The following is a 21894-nucleotide window of genomic DNA, read 5'->3' on the forward strand; positions in this document are numbered from 1 at the left end:
GCAGACACATCTCTAGAACAACTGTTAAGAGGAGACTGTGTGAATCAAGCCTTCATGGTAGAATATCTGCTAGGAAACCACTGCTAAGGACAGGCAACAAGCAGAAGAGACTTGTTTGGGCTAAAGAACACAAGGAATGGACCGTAGACCAGTGGAAATCTATGCTTTGGTCTGATGAGTCCAAATTTGAGATCTTTGGTTCCAACCACAGTGTCTTTGTGTGACGCAGAAAAGGTGAACAGATGGACTTTACATGCCTGGTTCCCACTGTGAATCATGGAGGAGAAGGTGTGATGGTGTGGGGGTGCTTTGCTGGTGACACTGTTGGGGATTTATTCTAAATTGAAGGCATACTGAACCAGCATGGCTACCACAGCATCTTCCAGCGGCATGCTATTCCATCTGGTTTGCGTTTAGTTGGACCATCATTTATTTTTCAACAGGACAATGACCCCAAACACACCTCCAGGCTGTGTAAGAGCTATTTGACCATGAAGGAGAGTGATGGGGTGCTGCGCCAGATGACCTGGCCTCCACAGTCACCGGACCTGAACACAATCGAGATGGTTTGGGGCGAGCTGGACCGCAGAGTAAAGGCAAAAGGGCCAACAAGTACTAAGCATCTCTGGAACTCCTTCAAGACTGTTGGAAGACCATTCCAGGTGACTACCTCTTGAAGCTCATCAAGAGAATGCCAAGAGTGTGCAAAGCAGTAATCAAAGCAAAAGGTGGCTACTTTGAAGAACCTAGAATATGACATATTTTCAGTTGTTTCACACGTTTTTGTTATGTATATAATTCCACATGTGTTAATTCATAGTTGTGATGCCTTCAGTGTGAATCTACAATTTTCATAGTCATGAAAATAAAGAAAACTCTTTGAATGAGAAGGTGTGTCCAAACTTTTGGTCTGTACTGTACATGTGTTTAAAATTCTGCATACATACAACTCATATCAGGCAGTCGACTCCTATATGCAATTGAATGATATAGCCCATGTATCAATCCCATGCAATGTATCCATAGCCTAACTAGAACATGGCATCAGTCATGTGACACTCTTCACATCATGTAATCCCTGACATTCTGTAAGCAACAGTGTTACTTGACATACATGCAGCACACAGAACACATTTATATGATAACTAAATAGGACTAGTAGTGGCAATCATAATTTAATTGTGTTTATCACAGTAACTACATCACTATATGCATTTACATGGCTGCTTGTCTGTAGGTGCTTTGTAAAATGGATTTCTGTCTCTAGGTGATCTTGTCATGTTAATAAAGTATAGTGTAAAACAAAACACAAGACACACAGAGATCTGCTTCTACACAGACACTGAAAGACATGATGGATAGATGCTGCTGCAGGTAGCAACAGTATATATTGTACATGTTCTGCTGCTCAGTACGCTACCATTCACCTGTTAGATACCTGGGCAGTTAGCCGAAATTCTGGGGTCATATGATGTGTGAGAATCCTAATCAGCTCTCCTATGGATGCATTTCACAGGACTAAAATAGGATGTAACTTTATTTTATTTTTTATGAGAGGTTATTGCTTGAATATAATAAAGGTTATATATTTAAAAATGGTTTGACATCCTATTTCCTAAGGAAATGAATATCATTATGAAAACCAGAATACCTCTTTAAAGGGACACTGTTACCTGGATTTCACTTACTGAGCTATTAACATCACCACATCAGTCTCCACGATTTACATTAAAATATACTAGTATTACTGCCCTGTGTCTTGTAATTTGTCTACAAAATCGTTTTTATTAATATGCTAATTAATTGGAGCCCAGCCACGCCCATTATCTTGGAGTCTAGCACCGCCCCACTGCTAATTTATTCACTGCGTATCTCCAACGTAATGTGTGTGTTGCGCCAGAAGTCTTGAATACTCATGTCAGCGCCTGCGCAGTGTCCTGGCATCAGTCTCACAGAACAAAGTGCGCATGCGCCAGCTTTGCTTGACCCGGAAATGCACGAGATTTCGGGCACAACAAACACTTTATGGCGGCAATGAGCAGTGAATAAATTAGCAGTGGGGCGGTGCTGGGCTCCAACGGCCGGAGGGACAGCCCCTTAGGCTCCTTATTGAGGTAATTACCATATTAATAAAAGCGATTTTAGAGACAAATTACAAGACACAGGGCAGTAATACTACTATATTGTAATGTAAATCATGGAGACTGATGTGGTCATGTTAACAGCTCAGTAAGTGAAATCCAGGTGACAGTGTCCCTTTATATATTACGTTTTTCAGGTGTTCTTTTTTCATTTTCTTGCTAGTGTATTACATGTGTACGTACAAACAAAAATGCATTTTAAAATGCCAAAGAATTTGACTCTGTAAAAGTATCCCTTAATTATACCCCTTTGACCTATTGGTGATTAACCCTTAATTATGTTTGTTTTCTTTTCCACTTGTGTTGCCATTGTGCCCTTTTTTTTTTACAAACATGAGAACGTGATCTCTGGATATATTGGTTAGCACTTACTTCTCAGTAACCCACGTAATGGATTCTGAACACAAAGATACTTGCCAACTTAAAGTTCATTATCATTCCTGTCTTTTACCTGTGGTATACTCAGATTTTGTGAATCTAGGTGACTGGTCATTAATGTCTTCAAGGTAGATTCTCACTTCTTGTAATGTAGAGTCTGTGCTGGGATCAAATCTCTGAATCTTGGCGGTCCTCATTGCTTTGCGGGCTGACCAGTTTCTGTTGCTGGATGCTTTCACTATAAGAGTATAGTATGGTTCCTTCTCTCGATCCAAGTTCTTCAGAACAGTGAGTTTTCCTTCTGGAATCAGCTGGAAATTGTTTTCCTCATTGCCAGCTAGAAATGAGATATAACATGTTCATTCTGCAAACAGAACAACGTCCATTCACCTGTCTCTGTGGGTCTCAATCAAAAACTAATGGAATATTACATTTTTCCCTTGAAAACATTATTTTAGTCGTTTACAGCAAATCTCAGGTGACGTAAACGGGCCTTTTGAGCAGATTGCTGGATTCACAAAGATTTTTTAAAGGGAATGCCACCTTGAACTTCTATGTTAAACCAGGCACAATGCTTTGGGGAAAATGAGCAGTTAAGTGCACCAAGGGAAGGCCTAAGCCACTTCTTGCACCCTGGCTCCTCCTGTTTCCTTTGCCAGCACTTTCTTGATAAACAGGGGCAGGTTCCTGTATAGTCATCTCTCTGTCCCTGTCAATCAAGAAGGAGAGAAAAGATCTGGCAGTGAAAGCAGGAAGAACAAGTGCACCGAGTGGCTTAGGCCTTCCCTTAGTGCACTTAGCTGCTCATTTTGATATGGATTAAAAATGTAGCTGAGCTAGCCCTACATGGCATTGTGCCTTGTTTAACAGTGAATTTCCTGATGACAAGTTCTCTTTAATAAAATAATGCAAGCTTCAGAGATGTAGAATAGGTAAAAAAAGCATTTTAAACAAATGCTTAATATAAAATATTAGAGACAAACCCGACAAAAAAAAAACAACATCTTTGATATGCAACGTATTTAGCATAGCAGTAATACAAAAGTATACAGATAAGGTTGTGACACTCAGACACAGCAAATATCATTAGCTAATAAAGCTTTTATTGCCAAATGCACAGTGCAGGAGTGGCCAGACCTCGTTATTAGATCGATTGTACGTGAAGCTTGAACAGTCACAGTTATTTATTGCACTTTCTCAATAGCCATACCCTCAATGCTTTTGTCATACAATATTCTGATCCTCCACTACATCCAGCACTGTTATACAAAGTATATTACTAATTGGGGAATATGTAAGACCACTGGTCAAAGCAATTCCCTATATGCTTTGCCAATAAGCTGATCAATATGAAATGAGGTTGCAGGATGCAAAAACACAAACCTATGAGGTTAGGAAGTAGTGAGACTTGTAATATGTTACAGCTGTTCCTAGGACACCACCACGTCAGAAATTTTGTGTTATTTTGCGTTTTATTATACTTTTTTTTCTCCTTTTTTTCTACTACTGTTGGGGGGGGGGGAGAATTGGGATGTTGGATTGCAACACTCACGATCAATTCATTCTCATGGCTTATTCCCCTCTCCCCATTGAGAACACATACCTGCTTGGCTGAAAGAGGATAAAGCTGTCAACTGAACAAGCACTTGGTTAACAGCTATTCAATGTGTATGGCCACCCTAAGCTACTACAAAAATAATATAGACATAAATGAATACATATGAACAAAATTTGTCAGCTCTTTTGTTTAACATTGTGAATAAAGTGCATAAGTCGCACGCATTAGCCGTCTCTTTGATATGACTGATGAGCGCTGATTGATATGTTGTGACAGTATCTGAAAAAAAGGTTATAAGGAAAACAGGGAAAAAAATCTAACATAGATCTACTTTTCTCATATCACCTATAAATAGCTTAATATCTGTAGTACATGTATCATATGAATACTATGCATCACTCATATACAGTCGTGGCCAAAAGTTTTGAGAATGACACAAATATTAGTTTTCACAAAGTTTGCTGCTAAACTGCTTTTAGATCTTTGTTTCAGTTGTTTCTGTGATGTAGTGAAATATAATTACACGCACTTCATACGTTTCAAAGGCTTTTATCGACAATTACATGACATTTATGCAAAGAGTCAGTATTTGCAGTGTTGGCCCTTCTTTTTCAGGACCTCTGCAATTCGACTGGGCATGCTCTCAATCCACTTCTGGGCCAATTCCTGACTGATAGCAACCCATTCTTTCATAATCACTTCTTGGAGTTTGTCAGAATTTGTGGGTTTTTGTTTGTCCACCCGCCTCTTGAGGATTGACCACAAGTTCTCAATGGGATTAATCAGGGCTGCCATCAGAAATTTTGGGGCCCCTTACACAGCTCAAGGCCTGGGCCCCCCAACCCCCCTAGGCGAAAGCAAATTTTGCCGCCCCCCCCCTTGACTCAGACCATTGACCACACCCTTTGACCCGCCCCTTTTTGTCAGCCACCTTTTTAATGATTGTTTCATGCAACATTTTACTTGAACAGCTAATTTTAGATATTCTAGATATTCTTGGTGGTCATCTGTGCCATTTTGGCCTCAAAACATTACATGGCCCCCTACACTACATTACATTATTGACAATTGTAAGTTTTTACCTTGACTGGTGGTGGCCTAGGTGTGTTTATCAGCAAGTCTGCTCCAGTCACTGTTATGGGGGGGATCTGTGGATGGCACTGTTATGGGGGATCTGTGGATGGCACTGTTATGGAGGATCTGTGGATGACACACTGTTATGGGGATCTGTGGATGACACACTGTTATGGGGGATTTGTTGATGACACACTGTTATGGGGGATCTGTGGATGACCTTGTTATGGGGGATCTGTGGATGGCACTGTTATGGAGGGGGATCTGTGGATGGCACTGTTATGGAGGGGGATCTGTGGATGGCACTGTTATGGAGGGGGATCTGTGGATGGCACTGTTATGGAGGGGGATCTGTGGATGGCACTGTTATGGAGAGGGATCTGTGGATGGCACTGTTATGGAAGGGGATCTGTGGATGGCACTGTTATGGAGGGGGATCTGTGGATGACACTGTTATGGGGATCTGTGGATGACACTGTTATGGGGAATCCGTGGATTACACTGTTATGGGGGATCTGTGGATGACACTGTTGTGGGGGATCTGTGAATGACACTGTTATGGGGGATCTGTGGATGACACATATTGTATATAGCATCTTATGCTATATGTGTCATCCACAGATCCACCCCATTACAATGTCATCCACAGATCCCCCTCCATAACAGTGTTCTGTGGATGACACTATTATGGGGGATCTGTGGATGGCACTGTTATGGGGAGGGGGGTCTCTGGATGACACTTATGGGGGGATCTGTGGATGACACATGCCGTATATAGCATCTTATGCTATGTGTCATCCACAGATCCCCCTCCATAACAATGTTCTGTGGATGACACTATTATGGGGGATCTGTGGATGGCACTGTTATGGGGAGGGGTCTCTGGATGACACTTATGGGGGGGATCTGTGGATGACACATGCCGTATATAGCATCTTATGCTATGTGTCATCCACAGATCCCCCTCCATAACAATGTTCTGTGGATGACACTATTATGGGGGATCTGTGGATGGCACTGTTATGGGGAGGGGTCTCTGGATGACACTTATGGGGGGGATCTGTGGATGACACATGCCGTATATAGCATCTTATGCTATGTGTCATCCACAGATCCCCCTCCATAACAGTGTTCTGTGGATGACACTATTATGGGGGATCTGTGGATGGCACTGTTATGGGGGGATTTGTGGATGGCACTGTTATGGGGGGATCTGTGGATGACACTTATGGGGTGATCTGTGGATGACACTGTTATGGAGTGGGATCTGTGGATGACACTGTTATGAAGGGGGTTCTGTGGATGATACAGTTATGGAGGGGGATCTGTGGATGACACATACCGTATACAGCATCTTATGCTATGTGCCATCCACAGTTCCACCCCATGACAGTGTCATCCACAGATCTCCCTCCATAACAGTGTCATCCACAGATCCCCCCCATAAGTGTCATCCACAGACCCCCCATAACAGTGTCATCCATGGTTCCCCCTCCCTATAACAGTGCCGCCATCCATAGATCCCCCTCCCTGCCTCTCACAGGAGTATACATTTATAAACTGTAATCCGTATCCTGTAGACAGTAACTTTAACTTTAAATCAGCGCTCATCTCTTTACTACCTTACATTCAGCTCCCTCCAGTAACAGGCAGTGCGGGCGGCAGCGCTCACTCACTGACGTCACGCGCCTGCGCCGCCTAGTGGGAGGAGCAGGCACGTGACATCAGTGAGTGAGCGCCCCCTGCACTGCCTGTTACCGGAGCTGAGTCAGTGTAAGATAGTAAAGAGATGAGCGCTGATTTAAAGTTACTGCAGCAGGATACAGATTACCTGTAGCCTATCACTCACTGTCTGACACCAAAAAAAAACAAAAAAGGCTTGGGACTGGCAGGGCCCCTTACTGGGGTATCGGCTTTACCCCCCTGATGGCGGCCCTGGGATTAAGATCTGGGGAGTTTCCAGGCCATGGACCCAAAATGTCAAAGTTTTGGTCCCCGAGCCACTTAGTTATCACTTTTGCCTTATGGCACGGTGCTCCATCGTGCTGGAAAATGCATTGTTCTTCACCAAACTGTTGTTTGATTGTTGGAAGAAGTTGCTGTTGGAGGGTGTTTTGGTACCATTCTTTATTTATGGCTGTGTTTTTGGACAAAATTGTGAGTGAACCCACTCCCTTGGATGAGAAGCAACCCCACACATGAATGGTCTCAGGATGCTTTACTGTTGACATGGCACAGGACTGATGGTAGCGCTCACCTTTTCTTCTCCGGACAAGCCTTTTTCCTGATGCCCCAAACAATCGGAAAGAGGCTTCATCTGAAAATATGACTTTGCCCCAGTCCTCAGCAGTCCTTTCACCATATTTTCTGCAGAAGATCAATCTGTCCCCGATGTTTTTTTTTTGGGAGAGAAGTGGCTTCTTTGCTGCCCTTCTTGACACCAGGCCATCTTCCAAAAGTCTTTGCCTCACTGTGCGTGCAGATGCGCTCACACCTGCCTGCTGCCATTCCTGAGCAAGCTCTGCACTGGTGGCACTCCGATCCCGCAGCTGAATCCTCTTTAGGAGACGATACTGGCGCTTGCTGGACTTTCTTGGACGCCCTAAAGCCTTCTTAACAAGAATTGAACCTCTTTCCTTGAAGTTCTTGATGATCCTATAATTGAGGTGCAATCTTAGTAGCCACAATATCCTTGCCTGTGAAGCCATTTTTATGCAATGCAATGATGGCTGCACGCGTTTCTTTGCAGGTCACCATGGTTAACAATGGAAGAACAATGATTTCAAGCATCACCATCCTTTTAACAGGTCAAGTCTGCCATTTTAACCCAATCAGCCTGACATAATGATCTCCAGCCTTGTGCTCGTCAACATTCTCACCTGAGTTAACAAGACGATTACTGAAATGATCTCAGCAGGTCCTTTAATGACAGCAATGAAATGCAGTGAAAAGGTTTTTTTGGGGATTAAGTTAATTTTCATGGCAAAGAAGGACTATGCAATTCATCTGATCACTCTTCATAACATTCTGGAGTATATGCAAATTGCTATTATAAAAACTTAAGCAGCAACTTTTCCAATTTCCAATATTTATGTAATTCTCAAAACTTTTGGCCACGACTGTACACTATTTAGGATATGTTTGATTTGTTACATTTTCATCCTAAGTAAGCCAGAAGGAGCAGTGGGTATTATAAACTCTTACCTATGCTGCCAGGGGTAGAAGTGAAAAGAAAGATGATGAGCAGAGTATGGAGCGCTCCGGCCGCCAAGGTTACATCTGTCAGGATGATTAACTCAGTCCAGTCCCACTTTTTATTATGCTGGCGGGGACTGGTATGTCGGCTGTGACTGCGGAGGGAGGCACGGCCGGCGTGCGTTCTATAGGAGCGGAAGTGAAGGCGGTGGAACGCAAATGCGTTCCAGATGACAGGAAGTGACGGGTATGTGTGCTCCAAAGACCGGAAGTGACGCCGGCGGAGCGCACTGGACAGAGAATAACATAGAGAATAACACAGTAAAAGCATAATCTAAAGGGCAGAAAAGAAATGTCGAAAAAGGATACCTCCTGCGGCATGTCCTAGAGGATCTATTAGGATACCTAAGGGGATTGTGAAAGAACATAAAATATTAGTATTTATAGGAATGGCTATGGAGATGAATATCCTTATGGCAATATATACATATATATATATACTAGCGACGCAGAAAATAACCGTCTCTTATAATTTTTGTCATCATAATTATGTAAAAACAGCTGAACCATAGTTTCATCATCCATAATATGCAAAAGATGTATATCCAGAATGTATCTTCAACGTCACAGTCAGGCAAGAGGTTACATAAACGCATATAGTTCGTATTCTCTATTAAGTCCTTTTGGAGATAAAGTTTGTAGGGTATGTATCCAGAATGCCTCTCTATGTTTCAGCATTCTGGATCTATCGCCCCCTCTTCTGGGTGGTAGAACATGTTCAATAATTTAAAATTTCAATTGTGAGATCTGGTGTTGGGCTTGATGAAAATGATGTGGGAGTGGTAATAAAAGATTTTGACGACGTATTGTAGATTTATGTTGGCATGACAGAATATGCCAACATAAATCTACAATAGGTCGTCAAAATGCTATGCTGAAACATAGAGAGGCATTCCGGATACATACCCTACAAACTTTATCTCTAAAAGGACTTAATAGAGAATACGAACTATATGCGTTTATGCAACCTCTTGCCTGACTGTGACGTTGAAGATACATTCTGGATATACATCTATTGCATATTATGGATGATAAAACTATAGTTAAGCTGTTTTTATATGATTATGATGACAAAAATTATAAGAGACGGTTATTTTCTGTGTCGCTAGTATATATATGTATATATTGCCATAGGGATATTCATCTCCATAACCATTCCTATAAATACTAATATTTTATGTTCTTTCACAATCCCCTTAGGTATCCTAATAGATCCTCTAGAACAGGGGTGCACAACGTTTTCTGGGTAGGGGCCACATTGTCAGACTGAAGGAATCCCAAGGGCCGAAAATAAAAGTTAAAGGGGTATTAAGTTTAACAAGTGAAATACTGTATTTATGGCGTATTGTACACACAGTATACTGTATATCATAAATGTCTAGTTATACCTCCAGGATTCCCATCTAATGGGAGAATACATGACAAATACACGTGAGCAGCCATAAGACATAGACATACATGTCTGTTACCAGATGGTTAGGGGCCGCACAGAATGGTATCAAGGGCCTCATGTGGCCCCCAGGCCGCAGGTTGTGCACCCCTGCTCTAGAACCATGTCGCAGGAGGTATCCTTTTTCGACATTTCTTTTCTGCCCTTTAGATTATGCTTTTACTGTGTTATTCTCTATGTTATTCTCTGTCCAGTGCGCTCCGCCGGCGTCACTTCCGGTCTTTGGAGCACACATACCCGTCACTCCCTGTCATCTGGAACGCATTTGCGTTACACAGCGTTCACTTCCGCTCCTATGGAACACACGCCGGCCGTGCCTCCCTCCGCAGTCACAGCCGACATACCAGTCCCCGCCAGCATTATAAAAAGCGGGACTGGACTGAGTTAATCATCCTGACAGATGTAACCTTGGCGGCCGGAGCGCTCCATACTCTGCTCATCATCTTTCTTTTCACTTCTACCCCTGGCGGCATAGGTAAGCGTTTATAATACCCACTGCTCCTTCTGGCTTACTTAGGATGAAAATGTAACAATACAAACATATCCTGAATAGTGTATATGAGTGATGCATAGTATTCATATGATACATGTACTACAGATATTAAGCTATTTATAGGTGATATGAGAAAAGTAGATCTATGTTAGATTTTTTCCCCTGTTTTCCTTATAACCTTTTTTCAGATACTGTCACAACATATCAATCAGCGCACATCAGTTATATCAAAGAGACGGCTAATGCGTGCGACTTATGCACTTTATTCACAATGTTAAACAAAAGAGCTGACAAATTTTGTTCATATGTATTCATTTATGTCTATATTATTTCTGTAGTGCCTGACGAAGGCCTAAATAAGGCCGAAAACATTTGCACATGCACATGTATGCACATGTATATTGCTGTGAAAATAAAACAATTCACAGAACAAAGACAACCATCTATTTTGCTGTGATTTTTGCATGCTATTACTACGGGTGGGGACCCTATTCACAGCACCCAAAAGAGGCAGGTGGCCACTAAGTCTGGTCTAAAAAAAACCCTAAGCCACTGCCAGCCACTTATGACTTTTCTCCCCAAGAACATGTTAAAATCCAACTGCCCGGTCCATCTCCCGCCAACATCCGCTGCAGGGGAAGAGTTGGGAGGACTCTATACACATTAGATGGTCAGCTGGTCCTGTAGAAATCAGCAGGGTTGCATGTGTACAGCCACAGAAATCTTAAATAAAACCAATAAAACTAATTACTTCTGTGATTTTCTTATGGTTACTAAAATGCTCCAGTTCTGAGAAATTATTTTTACTTCATTATAATGGCACCCCCTAGTATTTAGTCTTTATAGCAATGTGCACTATCACTTAGTAAAGTGGTCACACATGCTCAGTTCCTTCCTTTAATGGCCAACAGCAATATTTACTGTACTGAAGCTTTGACAGTTACAGGAACAGTGCTGCTGCAGAAAGGACCTGCCCCTGAGCTGTAATAGAGAGAGAAATGCACCAGAAAATATACACCCCCTGATCTGTGATAGGGAGAGACTGTGATTGTTAAAGACTGCTATGTACTATATTACGCCTGATTTTCTTGTTTTATATTAGAGATGAGCGATTCTAAGGCATTGATTAGTCTCATTAGTAGGACTTCTTCACCTGTGGTGGTTGTCCAAGAAGTACCAACCTGACAGAGCCAGACATTTAGCCTGACCCTGATAATTTCCTGCTTATGCTTCTGCTCTAAATAGTCGAGCAAGGTCAGAAGTACTTCTTTGGCTTTGGAACAGCGACTGCTTGCTTTTCTGGCATCCTGGTTCTCATGTTACGGTACTATTATTTTATACTTCACAGTAGTTACTCATTCAGCAGTATATAGATAACCATGCTCAACTAGGAGATAGATCTGATCACAACTTCCCTTTACAGTATCGATTAAAGTGATTTATACTTGACAGGGTTACACATTACCTGCAATGAAGTAGTACACTATAGCATTTGATCCTTCATCTGCATCTAGAGCCCCAGTGACATTTCCCACCACTGTTCCAGATCTGGAATGTTCACGGACAGAGAGAATCTGATACTGTAAAGCACCTCTCTGGATAGAGAAGAAAAATTAGCCAACGTTAAAATACATTATATACAGCGGTCCCTCAAGTTACAATACTTTTTTAGTTTCGGGATGGACATTCTAAGTTGAAAACATTTGAATTCATAAAATAAAAATAGGTTCTACAGCCCCAAAATGTCATTCTAAAACAAGGAAAAATAAGATCAAAGAAAACTTAGCACATAATAAAGATAAAGCAGGCAGAAATAGCTGGTAGAAGGTGTAAATCATATTCTAAGTAGAGGACAGGAGCTTCTTCAGGGTTCTGTACAGTACACATAGTATACCAGAAAATAAATGGAGATGCCCTCATCTGATGTCCAAAGGAGCAGCTCATCCTGTTACAGGTAAAGAGCCATACAAGACATGTAGTACAGTACTATACAGTAGAGAGGTACTACTAGACAGCCAATCAGTGCATTCAGTGATAAAGGTATTTTACCAATGAAGGTTCATGCTGATTGGCCAGATTTTGCAGCCAATCTTACAAGCTGCTGATGAGTGTCTCCAGCGTTGTATGTGGAATGCAGTTTCAAGTATCAATAGACCCAGAAACACCACTGTCTATTGTAATCTGAGACCACTGAAACTTGAGAGACCACTTTGTATATTTAAATGGAAACTATTTTAGTTCACTTTAGTTTACAGGGTTTGCCTCATAAAACAGTGGCCTTTGCTCTGGTGGACCTGGCCCTGTGCATGTGTTACATGGATAGCCATTTATTAAAAAAAGTTACCCTGGAATGACGTAAGTAAACTATATAACAAGTTGGAACTCCCCTTGGTAATAAGAGCTCCGGGGTGCAATATCTCTAGGGGATACTAAAGCAAGACCCACATGGATCAGATGAAAATGGAGCTGGCTTCAATATAAAAATGTGGAGTCATGGCGAGACAAACCTTATTGGCAACACTGGACACACAGTTGAGTATAGTCTATACATTACAAATTCGTCACTAAACGCATTAAATCAGCTATATCCCGGTCTGCAGGGAGAGTGTATCTTGGTGTACATCACTGTGCATTGCAGCAACATGCATAACTAGTCCTTTCTGGTAGTGAAACAGTTACTGTGCATCAGGTCTCATATAGTACATGGATGTGTGAATTGTCATGCAGCCACTAACAGTCCTAACTAGCCCCTAGCTAAACCAAATAAAAAAACAACTGCTGGATGACAGTGGCAGCTATAGCCTGTTGCTGCGGCTGCTGCTACCCCCCCTTCTTCTGCTGCTACTGCAACATTTTTGTCACTGCCCGTCCCTTTGGAGGATCCTGGCAGCTGTCTGTTGGACATACTGTACTGTAACTCTAACTGTAAAATAAGCTATTCAATGTCAATGTGGACACCCCACTAACAGTAAAAGTAAATAGGCTATTCACTCCAATTTGAGTATCAAAGCCTAATGGAATTGCTTATCTATTAATCAAGGTGGACACCCCAATAACAGTAGTATTAGAAAGCGTATTCACCCCAATTTGAGAATCAAGGAGTAATTGAATTGATTATCTATTAAACAAGGTGGAATCAAATATTTCCTAAACTTTGGATCGAATTCCACTTTAGATGCTTGGATTCGCTCAACACTACTCTTAATCATTCAATCATTCAGTTCCATTGCCACGAGTATATAAAATCCAGCGCCTAGCCATGCAGTCTGCCTTTACAAATGGGTGAAAGAATGACTTGTTCTAAAGATCTCACTGAATTTGAGCGTGGTATTGGAATAGGATCACACTAGTTCAACAAGAAGGTTTGTGAAATTTGTTTCCCCTCTAGATACTCGATGATCAACTGTGAGTGTTATTATTGTATAGTGGAAGTGTTTAGAACTACAGTACATAAAGTTACAAAATGGGGTCACCAAGTGCTGACGGGCATAACGTTTAAAAGTGGCCAACACTTTGCTGACTTAATAACTGTAGAGTTTCAAACCACCTCTATTTTAAAAGCATTGGATGTTGTGGTGTAAAACCACTGGAATTTGGAGTACCGGAAATGGAGTAATGGAGTAAAGTGGAGTAATGAATCATGCTTCTCGAGTCTGGGTGTGAAGAGCTCCAGGAGAATGTTACCTGCCCGACGGCATTGTGCTAACTGTAAAGTTTTGTGGAGGAGGAATAATGCTATGTGCTTGTTGTCCTAGGCCCTTTAGTTACAACAAAGGTAAATCTTAGGCTATGTCCACATCTGTGTTCAGTAAATCAGTTAGTATGTTCCTACAGAGGAGCAGACTACTGGAATAATGGTATCCAGCATAGCTGAACACTGCCGTGCCCCCCGAGATCCCTATTCACTATAATAGGATCCCTTGGGTATTTGGCAAGAATACCAGCTTTCGGATGGAAAAAATGCTGCATGCCATTATAGTCAATAGGGATCTGGTGGGCCCCGGCTGTGTCAGGCTATGTCGGGTACAGTAATTCTGGTAGTCTGCTCCCCTGCAGGAACAGACTACTGTATTTACTGAATGCAGATGTGAACCTAGCCTAAATGCTTCAGTATACCATTCTTTTTCTGTTTCAGCATGACTGTACCCCAGTGCTCAAAGCGTGTGGGAGAACATGACTGGCCCACACAGAGCACTGACTTCAATCCCATCAAACACCCTTGGGATGAACTAGAACTGAGATTGTGAGCTGGGCCCTCTTATCCAACAGTATTTGACCTCACTAATGCTCTGCTAAGTGAATGGGCAAAAATGCCAACAGACACACATCAAAATCTTGTAGAAAGCCTTTCCAGAAGAGCAGAAGCTATTTTAGCTTCAAAGCAGGTACCAGCTCCATATTCATGCCTATCGATTTAGAATTGGATGTCGTAAAAGATCCTGCAGCTATAATGTGTAGATGTCCCAATATTTGTATCCATATAGTATATTTCAAGCAGTGATTTTTATATCATAATGTATCAATTATGAAAAAGAAAACATTGAATGACTTTGTATGGATGGGATTTGAACAAGTTCTTTCTGTCAAGTCCACAGATCATCATTTATTTAGGTATACAGCAGGTTATTGGACAGTGCTTTCAGCAACACTGTGACCCTGTTGTCCAATGCATACTTTGTTAACACCTTTTTCACACAAAGTCACAAATATTACACTTTGCAGGGTAATATTTTCTTTAAAGGGAACCTGTCACCATTAAAATGCTAAATAATCGGCAGGCAGCATGTGATAGAGCAGGAGGAGCTGATATATAGATTTATGGGAAGATTCAGTAAAACGTAATTTATACATTTAAATTCCTGCTCTTTCTAGGCTTTGAAGTCAAGGAGGAGGTCCTATCAGTAACTGACAGCCGTCCCTCTATGACTGCGTATACAGAGCTAGCTGTCCATCACTGATAGGACCTCCTCCTTGACTTCAAAGCCAAGAATGAGCAGGAATTTAAATGAAATACTGTACAAGTTTTACAGAATATTTTCCCACAAAACTTTATCTCAATCTGCTGCTCAGCTGCTGTATAACATGCTGCCTGTAGACCAGACACCATGTTCAGGTTCATGACAGGTTCCCTTTAATGTGAATAGTGACTTAGCACTGCCCTGTGGTATGAACATAGCACTCCCATTATTGTTGCAAATGCTTCACAATATTGTTGGTTAAAAGTCCAATTAGTCACTTCTATTATACTGGATGAGAATAATCCACTCACCGGCGGTCGGACAAAGATGGGCTCATTGTCATCAATATCATCTAGTGCAACCTGAAGAGGTAGCATGGCTTCATAAGGCACTGGCTGCCCAAGATCATAGGCAACAATAATTAGCTTTAAGAAAAAGAGTAATTCATTAATTTGAAATAATTAATATGCATGTTTTTAATCAATGTATGGTATTTTGAGTAAAAAATAAAAATAAAAAATGGTATAGCATTAGAAAATGTAAACCTAATAAGTTTAATATATTAATTAAAAGCTATTAAATTGTGTCATATAATTGCAAAAAATAAAGCTCTGCCTTTTACGGATATATTAGTTTTTATGCAGCAAATTAAACACTGTACCTTTATACTTAACGCATACTTAAATACTCTGGATCACAGTTATCCCCAAAAAATATATCAGATAAATGAAATCTAAGCAACTCAGTTTTTGTCCTAGAATCAATTGCGGTGGAATAAGATGACCATCTTAGGATATCTTGAGCCCAGGGGAAAGGTAAGGAAGGACACATCTTGTATGTTTAAGTAGATCTTGCAACAAAAAATAAGTCAGTCTGGATTAGGACCTTTTCACATGACCATATTTTTGGGTCTATGTGCTATACGTTTGCACAACGGCCTGCACACAGATAGCACACAGACTCACAGATGTAAGTGGTTCTATTCACACCACCTGCAGTCTATGCCGAGCATGATCTATCTTGGCCCAGGTCTCACGGAACTCGGACCATGGAACTCTGGCGGTTGCCAGGTCCATGTCCTATGGACCTCACTGCAGTACTTAAAGAGAACCTGTCACCTGATTTGGGGACACTAAACCACCAGCGTGCCATTTTACAGCTGCGTAATGGCATGCTGATGGTATATTGGCCCCAAACCAGGTGACAGGTTCCTGCTAAAGCTGAGCATGTACTGTGGCCACAGTGGAAGTGTGACTAAGCCTTTGATAAATACTTATCATGCCAAGAGCCACAACATTTTCATTTATCCTTTGACATAGCAGTTTTTTTTTTTTGTGCCGAGTTATAGCACTTGGCACAATTTTAGGGTAAAGACTTTTTTTTATTAATTTGGATTTTTTGTCTGTAACTTTTTTAGCTCCAATTTTTGATGTGGCCATGGGATGCACTACTTTCTTATTTTGTATAATACACTGTAATTCTGTATTATAGTTAAAGGGAACCTCCCACCAGGATTTTGTGTATAGAGCTGAGGACATGGGCTGCTAGATGGCCACTAGCACATCTGCAATATCCAGTCCCCATAGCTCTGTGTGCTTTTATTGTGTAAAAAATGATTTGATACATATGCAAATTAACCTGAGATGAGTCCTGTCCCTGAGATGAGTTAGGGACAGGACTCATCTCAGGTTAATTTTCATATGTATCAAATCGTTTTGGGGACTATATATTGCGGATGTGTTAGTGGCCATCTAGCAACCCATGATAGGGAGAAAGTTGTAGCAGAAAAGACACGCCTCCTGAGCTTTGATAGGGAGAGAACTCCAGCAGAAAAGACACGCCTCCTGAGCTGTCATAGGGAGAGAGCTCCAGCAGAATGGACACACCTCCTGAGCTGTCATAGGGAGAGAGCTCCAGCAGAATGGACACACCTCCTGAGCAGCAGCAGGAAAGACACTGCTGAGCATTCTGCAGTGTTCAAGTACTAAGCACTGGATGTGGAAGAGGCCTCTGCACTGAGCTCAGAAGTTCACTGAGCTCCTGAGCCAGCCAGTAAAGAAACAAACACACAACAGTGAGTGGACAGCAAAATTGCTAGAAGAGAAACCCCTAGTGACAGAGATTTCAGAAGTGCTTTTAAGGCGGATAAAATGAACATTTTTAATCAAAAGTGATTTACAGATTTGTTCAGGTTCACCTAAAGTGACCTTTGAGAAGAAGTTGCTTGAAAAGTTAGTGCCCATTTAAAGGGAACCTGTCACCTCCAACAAACATCCCAAGCCGCCAGCAGTATCTGAGAGTAGCCATCAGCATGTTTGTAATGATCACTTTCTTCCTGCAGGCAGATGAAGCAAAAGCTGTAAAAACAACTTTTATTCCCCTGCCGGCGCGCTTCTCTAGTCAGGCTTGAAGTCACGGAGGCAGCAGCCTCCTTGCTTCAAGTCACGCGCTTATGCACGAGAGTTTGCTGCCTCCTTGACATCAAGCATGTGTGGAGAAGCGCGCCGGGCAGGGGATAAAACGTTTTCAGTACTTTTGCTGCATCTGCCTTCAGGAAGAAAGGCATCATCAGACACACACTGCTGGCGGCTTGGGATGGTTTTGGGAGGTGACAGGTTCCCTTTAAGCTTTTTCCTATGTTTTTTATCATAAAGTAAAGTGTATAGGCAAGTTTGTTTAAACAACCGTTTTCTTACTATACTAAAAAAGAAAAAGAGGCAATGTGCTGCATGTGCTGTTACTGTTTTGCAATTTTGTCCAAAGAATGAAGTGAAATTAGAACAGGGGTTTTCTGAACAGAGGTTTCATATGTGTAAGCAGAAAAATTACTCATTTCCTTAATGGTAAGATGCAATCATAGCAGAATTAAATAAGTAAAAAAAATGATATAGATTCAGCTCCAGCGACTCACATTATACATGGCTTGCTTTTCCCGGTCCAACCTTTGAGCTGTTTGGATGAGCCCACTTGTTGAGTCAATACTAAAATATTCCCAATCCTTATTGCCAGCTCCAGTTTTTAGCAGACTGTAGCGTACTGCACCATTCAAACCTTCATCATTATCAGTGGCATAAACCTCATACACAGTAGACTTCAAGGGAATTTCCTTTAATAAAAAGAAAAAAAAAACCACATATACACATTTTGACCAGCAGAGGGCAATGCGTCATCACTTTCCTTTGACTATAGTAGTTTAGCCTTGAAAATCTCTTACAAACCTTGCTATACCATGAAGTACATTATAGTTACAGAAATATGTACAAATTCAGAGAATCACTATCATTGGTAGAGGGAGCTTTTCCACTATTACATTGAAAGAGGACTTCATACATGGATGATGAATACAATTAGTGTTGACCGAATCGAAGTCAAACTAATTGACTTCGATCCAAATTCCAGGAAAAATTTGATTAGCTGCGAAGCCAAATTTTCTCGTGCTTTGTGGTAACAAATCTATTTTTCCTGAAATGGCGTTAAAAAAAGTACATATTCCCCTCACCATTTGCATATGAAGAGGCCATTACGTCCATCCCAATTGCAGAAACCACACAAAATCTCGCGCGGGGTGACGTCATCATGTCACTGTGTGAGATTTTGCGTGGTATTTTCAATCAAGATTCCTGCGACGGCCTCTACTTGGGCAAATGAATAAGGTGAGTATTTTTTATTTTTTTTACACTGATTAACCCTTGAAAGGCCAAAATTGTAGCCTCAGATGCTGCAATCAGCAATTAACTTGGCATCTGAGGGGTTCAATGATGAGGGGCTGCGTGATCGCTCTTTCCCGTCATTGCGCCATACAAATGAATGTGCTTTGTGATGAAGTAGTTCTTCAAGAATCAAATTTCTTTGTGAAATTCAGCGAACCAGCCAAATCGAATTTTTCATAACTTCGCTCATCTCTATATAGAATATATATTTGATAAGATTTGGGTCTTAGAAGTTTTATCCTTCCAATCACATTATACTTATCCACCACTTTGGAGTTGGAGGTCAGCTTTCGTTCAGTTACCTCTTTTATGTGAAGAATAGTACCATTGGGAGGTCGGACAAATACAGGGCGATTGTCATTGACGTCAATCACTTCCACTTTTAACATGGTGGTCCCCCATAATGGAGGTCTGCCTTTATCAGTCGCTACAACAGTCAAGTTAAATCGTTCAAAAGACTGCAGAAGTCTTCGTGATGTTATCAGACCAGAGTCTTTATCAATGAGGAAGGCATCTGAGGAAATATACACAGATTAATGATAACTTTTCAGCATTATATAAATGCAAAAAATGAAAGGTTACAGATCTAATTGTGGGTTTCTTTTAGCCAGTCCTCATTTTGGAGTAAAAGAAGTTACATGATTATCTTTATCCTAAATTCAGATGAACAAATCTATTCTAAACTGAGGAATTTACAAAATTTCTACTTCCAAACGAAGCCAATTTGATTCAGATGAATCATGCAAAGCAAGCCTCGCCATTTTACATATGAAATTCAGTACACTAGTGAGGGAAACAAGGCAGTGTTGGACTGGGCTGTCTAGGGCCCACCAGTAAATTTATATTGGAGGCCCACCATATGGATACATCCAAATACTACTTGACAGCAGCAAGACGCTACAAGATAACTGATTATGGTGTCCCTGTAACAACTTTGAGAAGACAGGTCCCTGGAAAAGGAGGATACTGGCTGTCCTGCCTCTGTACCTATAAGTCACCTCAGCCACATGAATAAACTGGGGAGTTTCTTACAATGCTGTACTCTGCCTATCTATATGTAGTGCAGTAAGTCTACTGTGTTATGTGCCACTTGTGCAGAGGGTGGGAGACTAGGGGCCCCCTTGCTCAGGGGCCCACCAGAGGATTCACCTGTACCCCTGTGGGCCAGTCCAAGCCTGGAAACAGGGCAGGGAATATGAAGATGAAGGATCACATAACCCATCGCCGAGGCCCTGTTCAATGGGCTTGTTCATAATGCCTTGTAGTCAGTCTTACAGCCAATCAGAAGGGAGGATATTTACTTGTCTATTAGGCACTAGGTAATATCCCAAGCAGAGATGTCATTTTGAGCTCGGTCGCTCAGACACACAAGTTTAGGGTCTCACAGGGAGAGTGTTAGGGACTGAAAAGATATATTTAGTTATGTAGATTGAATCATATTTTTTGCTCCATAAGATGCACTTTTTATCCCCCAAAATGGGGGGAAAATGTCACTGCGTCTTATGGGGCGAATGCTAATGAGCGTTTTCATTATGGAAGTGTTCATTAGTACCGGAGGACCAGGAAGCGGTGAATTCAGTGCTCCCCAGGCTCTGTACGCACCGCTTCCTGGTCCTCTGCGGTCGGCTGTGCATGGGCTGCACACAGGGTGAGGATGCTCTGTGACCTCATTCAGTGCGTGGCAGGAAGAAGAGAGATCAGTATCTGAGGCATGGGGGTCTAATCTGAGGCCGGGGGTCTGATCTGAGGCATGGGGGTCTAATCTGAGGCATGGTGGTCTCATCTGTGGTCTGAATGGGGGGGTCTTCTTTATATTGGAACTCTTATCTGAGGTCTGATTGGGGGTAATTCACATTGGGGGTCTGATCTGAGGTCTTATTGGGGTCATATTAACATTGGGGGTCTGATCTGAGGTCTGATTGAGGTTTTTATTAACATTGGGGGTCTGATTAAGTCTGCAAGCTGAGGTTTGATTAACATTGGGGGTCTGATTGGTGGACTGATCTGAGGGGTAATGAAAAATATGTTTTTATTATTGTCCTCCTCTAAAATCTAGGTGCATCTTATGGGCAATTGCGTCTTATAGGAAAAAAAATATGGTACTTGATGGAAAGGTGGGTTTTAGCACTAGGGATAGGGTGGGGCAGTTTGTGTTGTGTGTCTACTACAAGGCTGGAGCTGTTCACATATATGTCTTTATTCATGCCAGTTTTATAGTGTGACTAATGACGGATATCTATGGAAGCTAGGAGGCTGCTGTAGATTTTAGACTGTCACACGTCCAGTGTACGAATATGCCAAATGTATGAGAGGCGTACACCTCTGCAGAAATTTGACGCATCCTCTGGCAAAGCAGGGGGAATCAAGACCAGCGAAAAATGCCAATCTTAATAAATGTCCCTCAATAAACATATTTTCCAGCATCATATATTTTTTTTTGCCGCAGAGGTTGTGCAATTTCGCCTTTTTTCCCACAAATCTGTTGCTAAGCTTTTACATTAAATGCATTCTATTCCATTACTGGCAGGGTATATTTTGGTCACAGAGGTTATACAACTGTGCCTTTTTCCCCAAAATCCTTTTGCAAAGCTTCTACAGATAATACATTTACAATAAACATATTTTCCAGCATTACTGGTAGCATATATGTTTGCTGCAGAAGTTGTACAATTGCGCCTTTACCCCCCCCAAAAAAAAAAACTGTTGCTAGCAGGTAAACAATGAAGGGAAGGCAGCGGTCGCACAGTGTGTGCCCTTCTCTTCAAACAGCCGATTAGCAGGGGTGCTGGGTGTTGGAACCCTGCCGATCTGATATTGATGACCTATCCTGGGGATAGGTCATCAATATCAAAATCCCATAAAAGCTTTTTAAAAAAG

At 41.6% G+C, this 21894-nt stretch overlaps 1 protein-coding gene across 1 annotated transcript in view; it reads right to left on the bottom strand.

The window, feature by feature from the left end:
• CDH23 (cadherin related 23) overlaps positions 1 to 21894 on the bottom strand; it is a 1302172-nt gene that overhangs the window by 28725 nt on the left and 1251553 nt on the right. The window contains 5 exon segments of the mRNA XM_044299558.1: positions 2593 to 2856; positions 11815 to 11944; positions 15619 to 15732; positions 18219 to 18413; positions 19320 to 19531. Coding sequence (XP_044155493.1) covers positions 2593 to 2856; positions 11815 to 11944; positions 15619 to 15732; positions 18219 to 18413; positions 19320 to 19531 — 915 coding nt within the window.

The sequence above is a fragment of the Bufo gargarizans genome, chromosome 6 (genome assembly GCF_014858855.1).
Source record: "Bufo gargarizans isolate SCDJY-AF-19 chromosome 6, ASM1485885v1, whole genome shotgun sequence".
In the NCBI taxonomy this organism is placed as follows: Eukaryota; Metazoa; Chordata; class Amphibia; order Anura; family Bufonidae; genus Bufo; species Bufo gargarizans.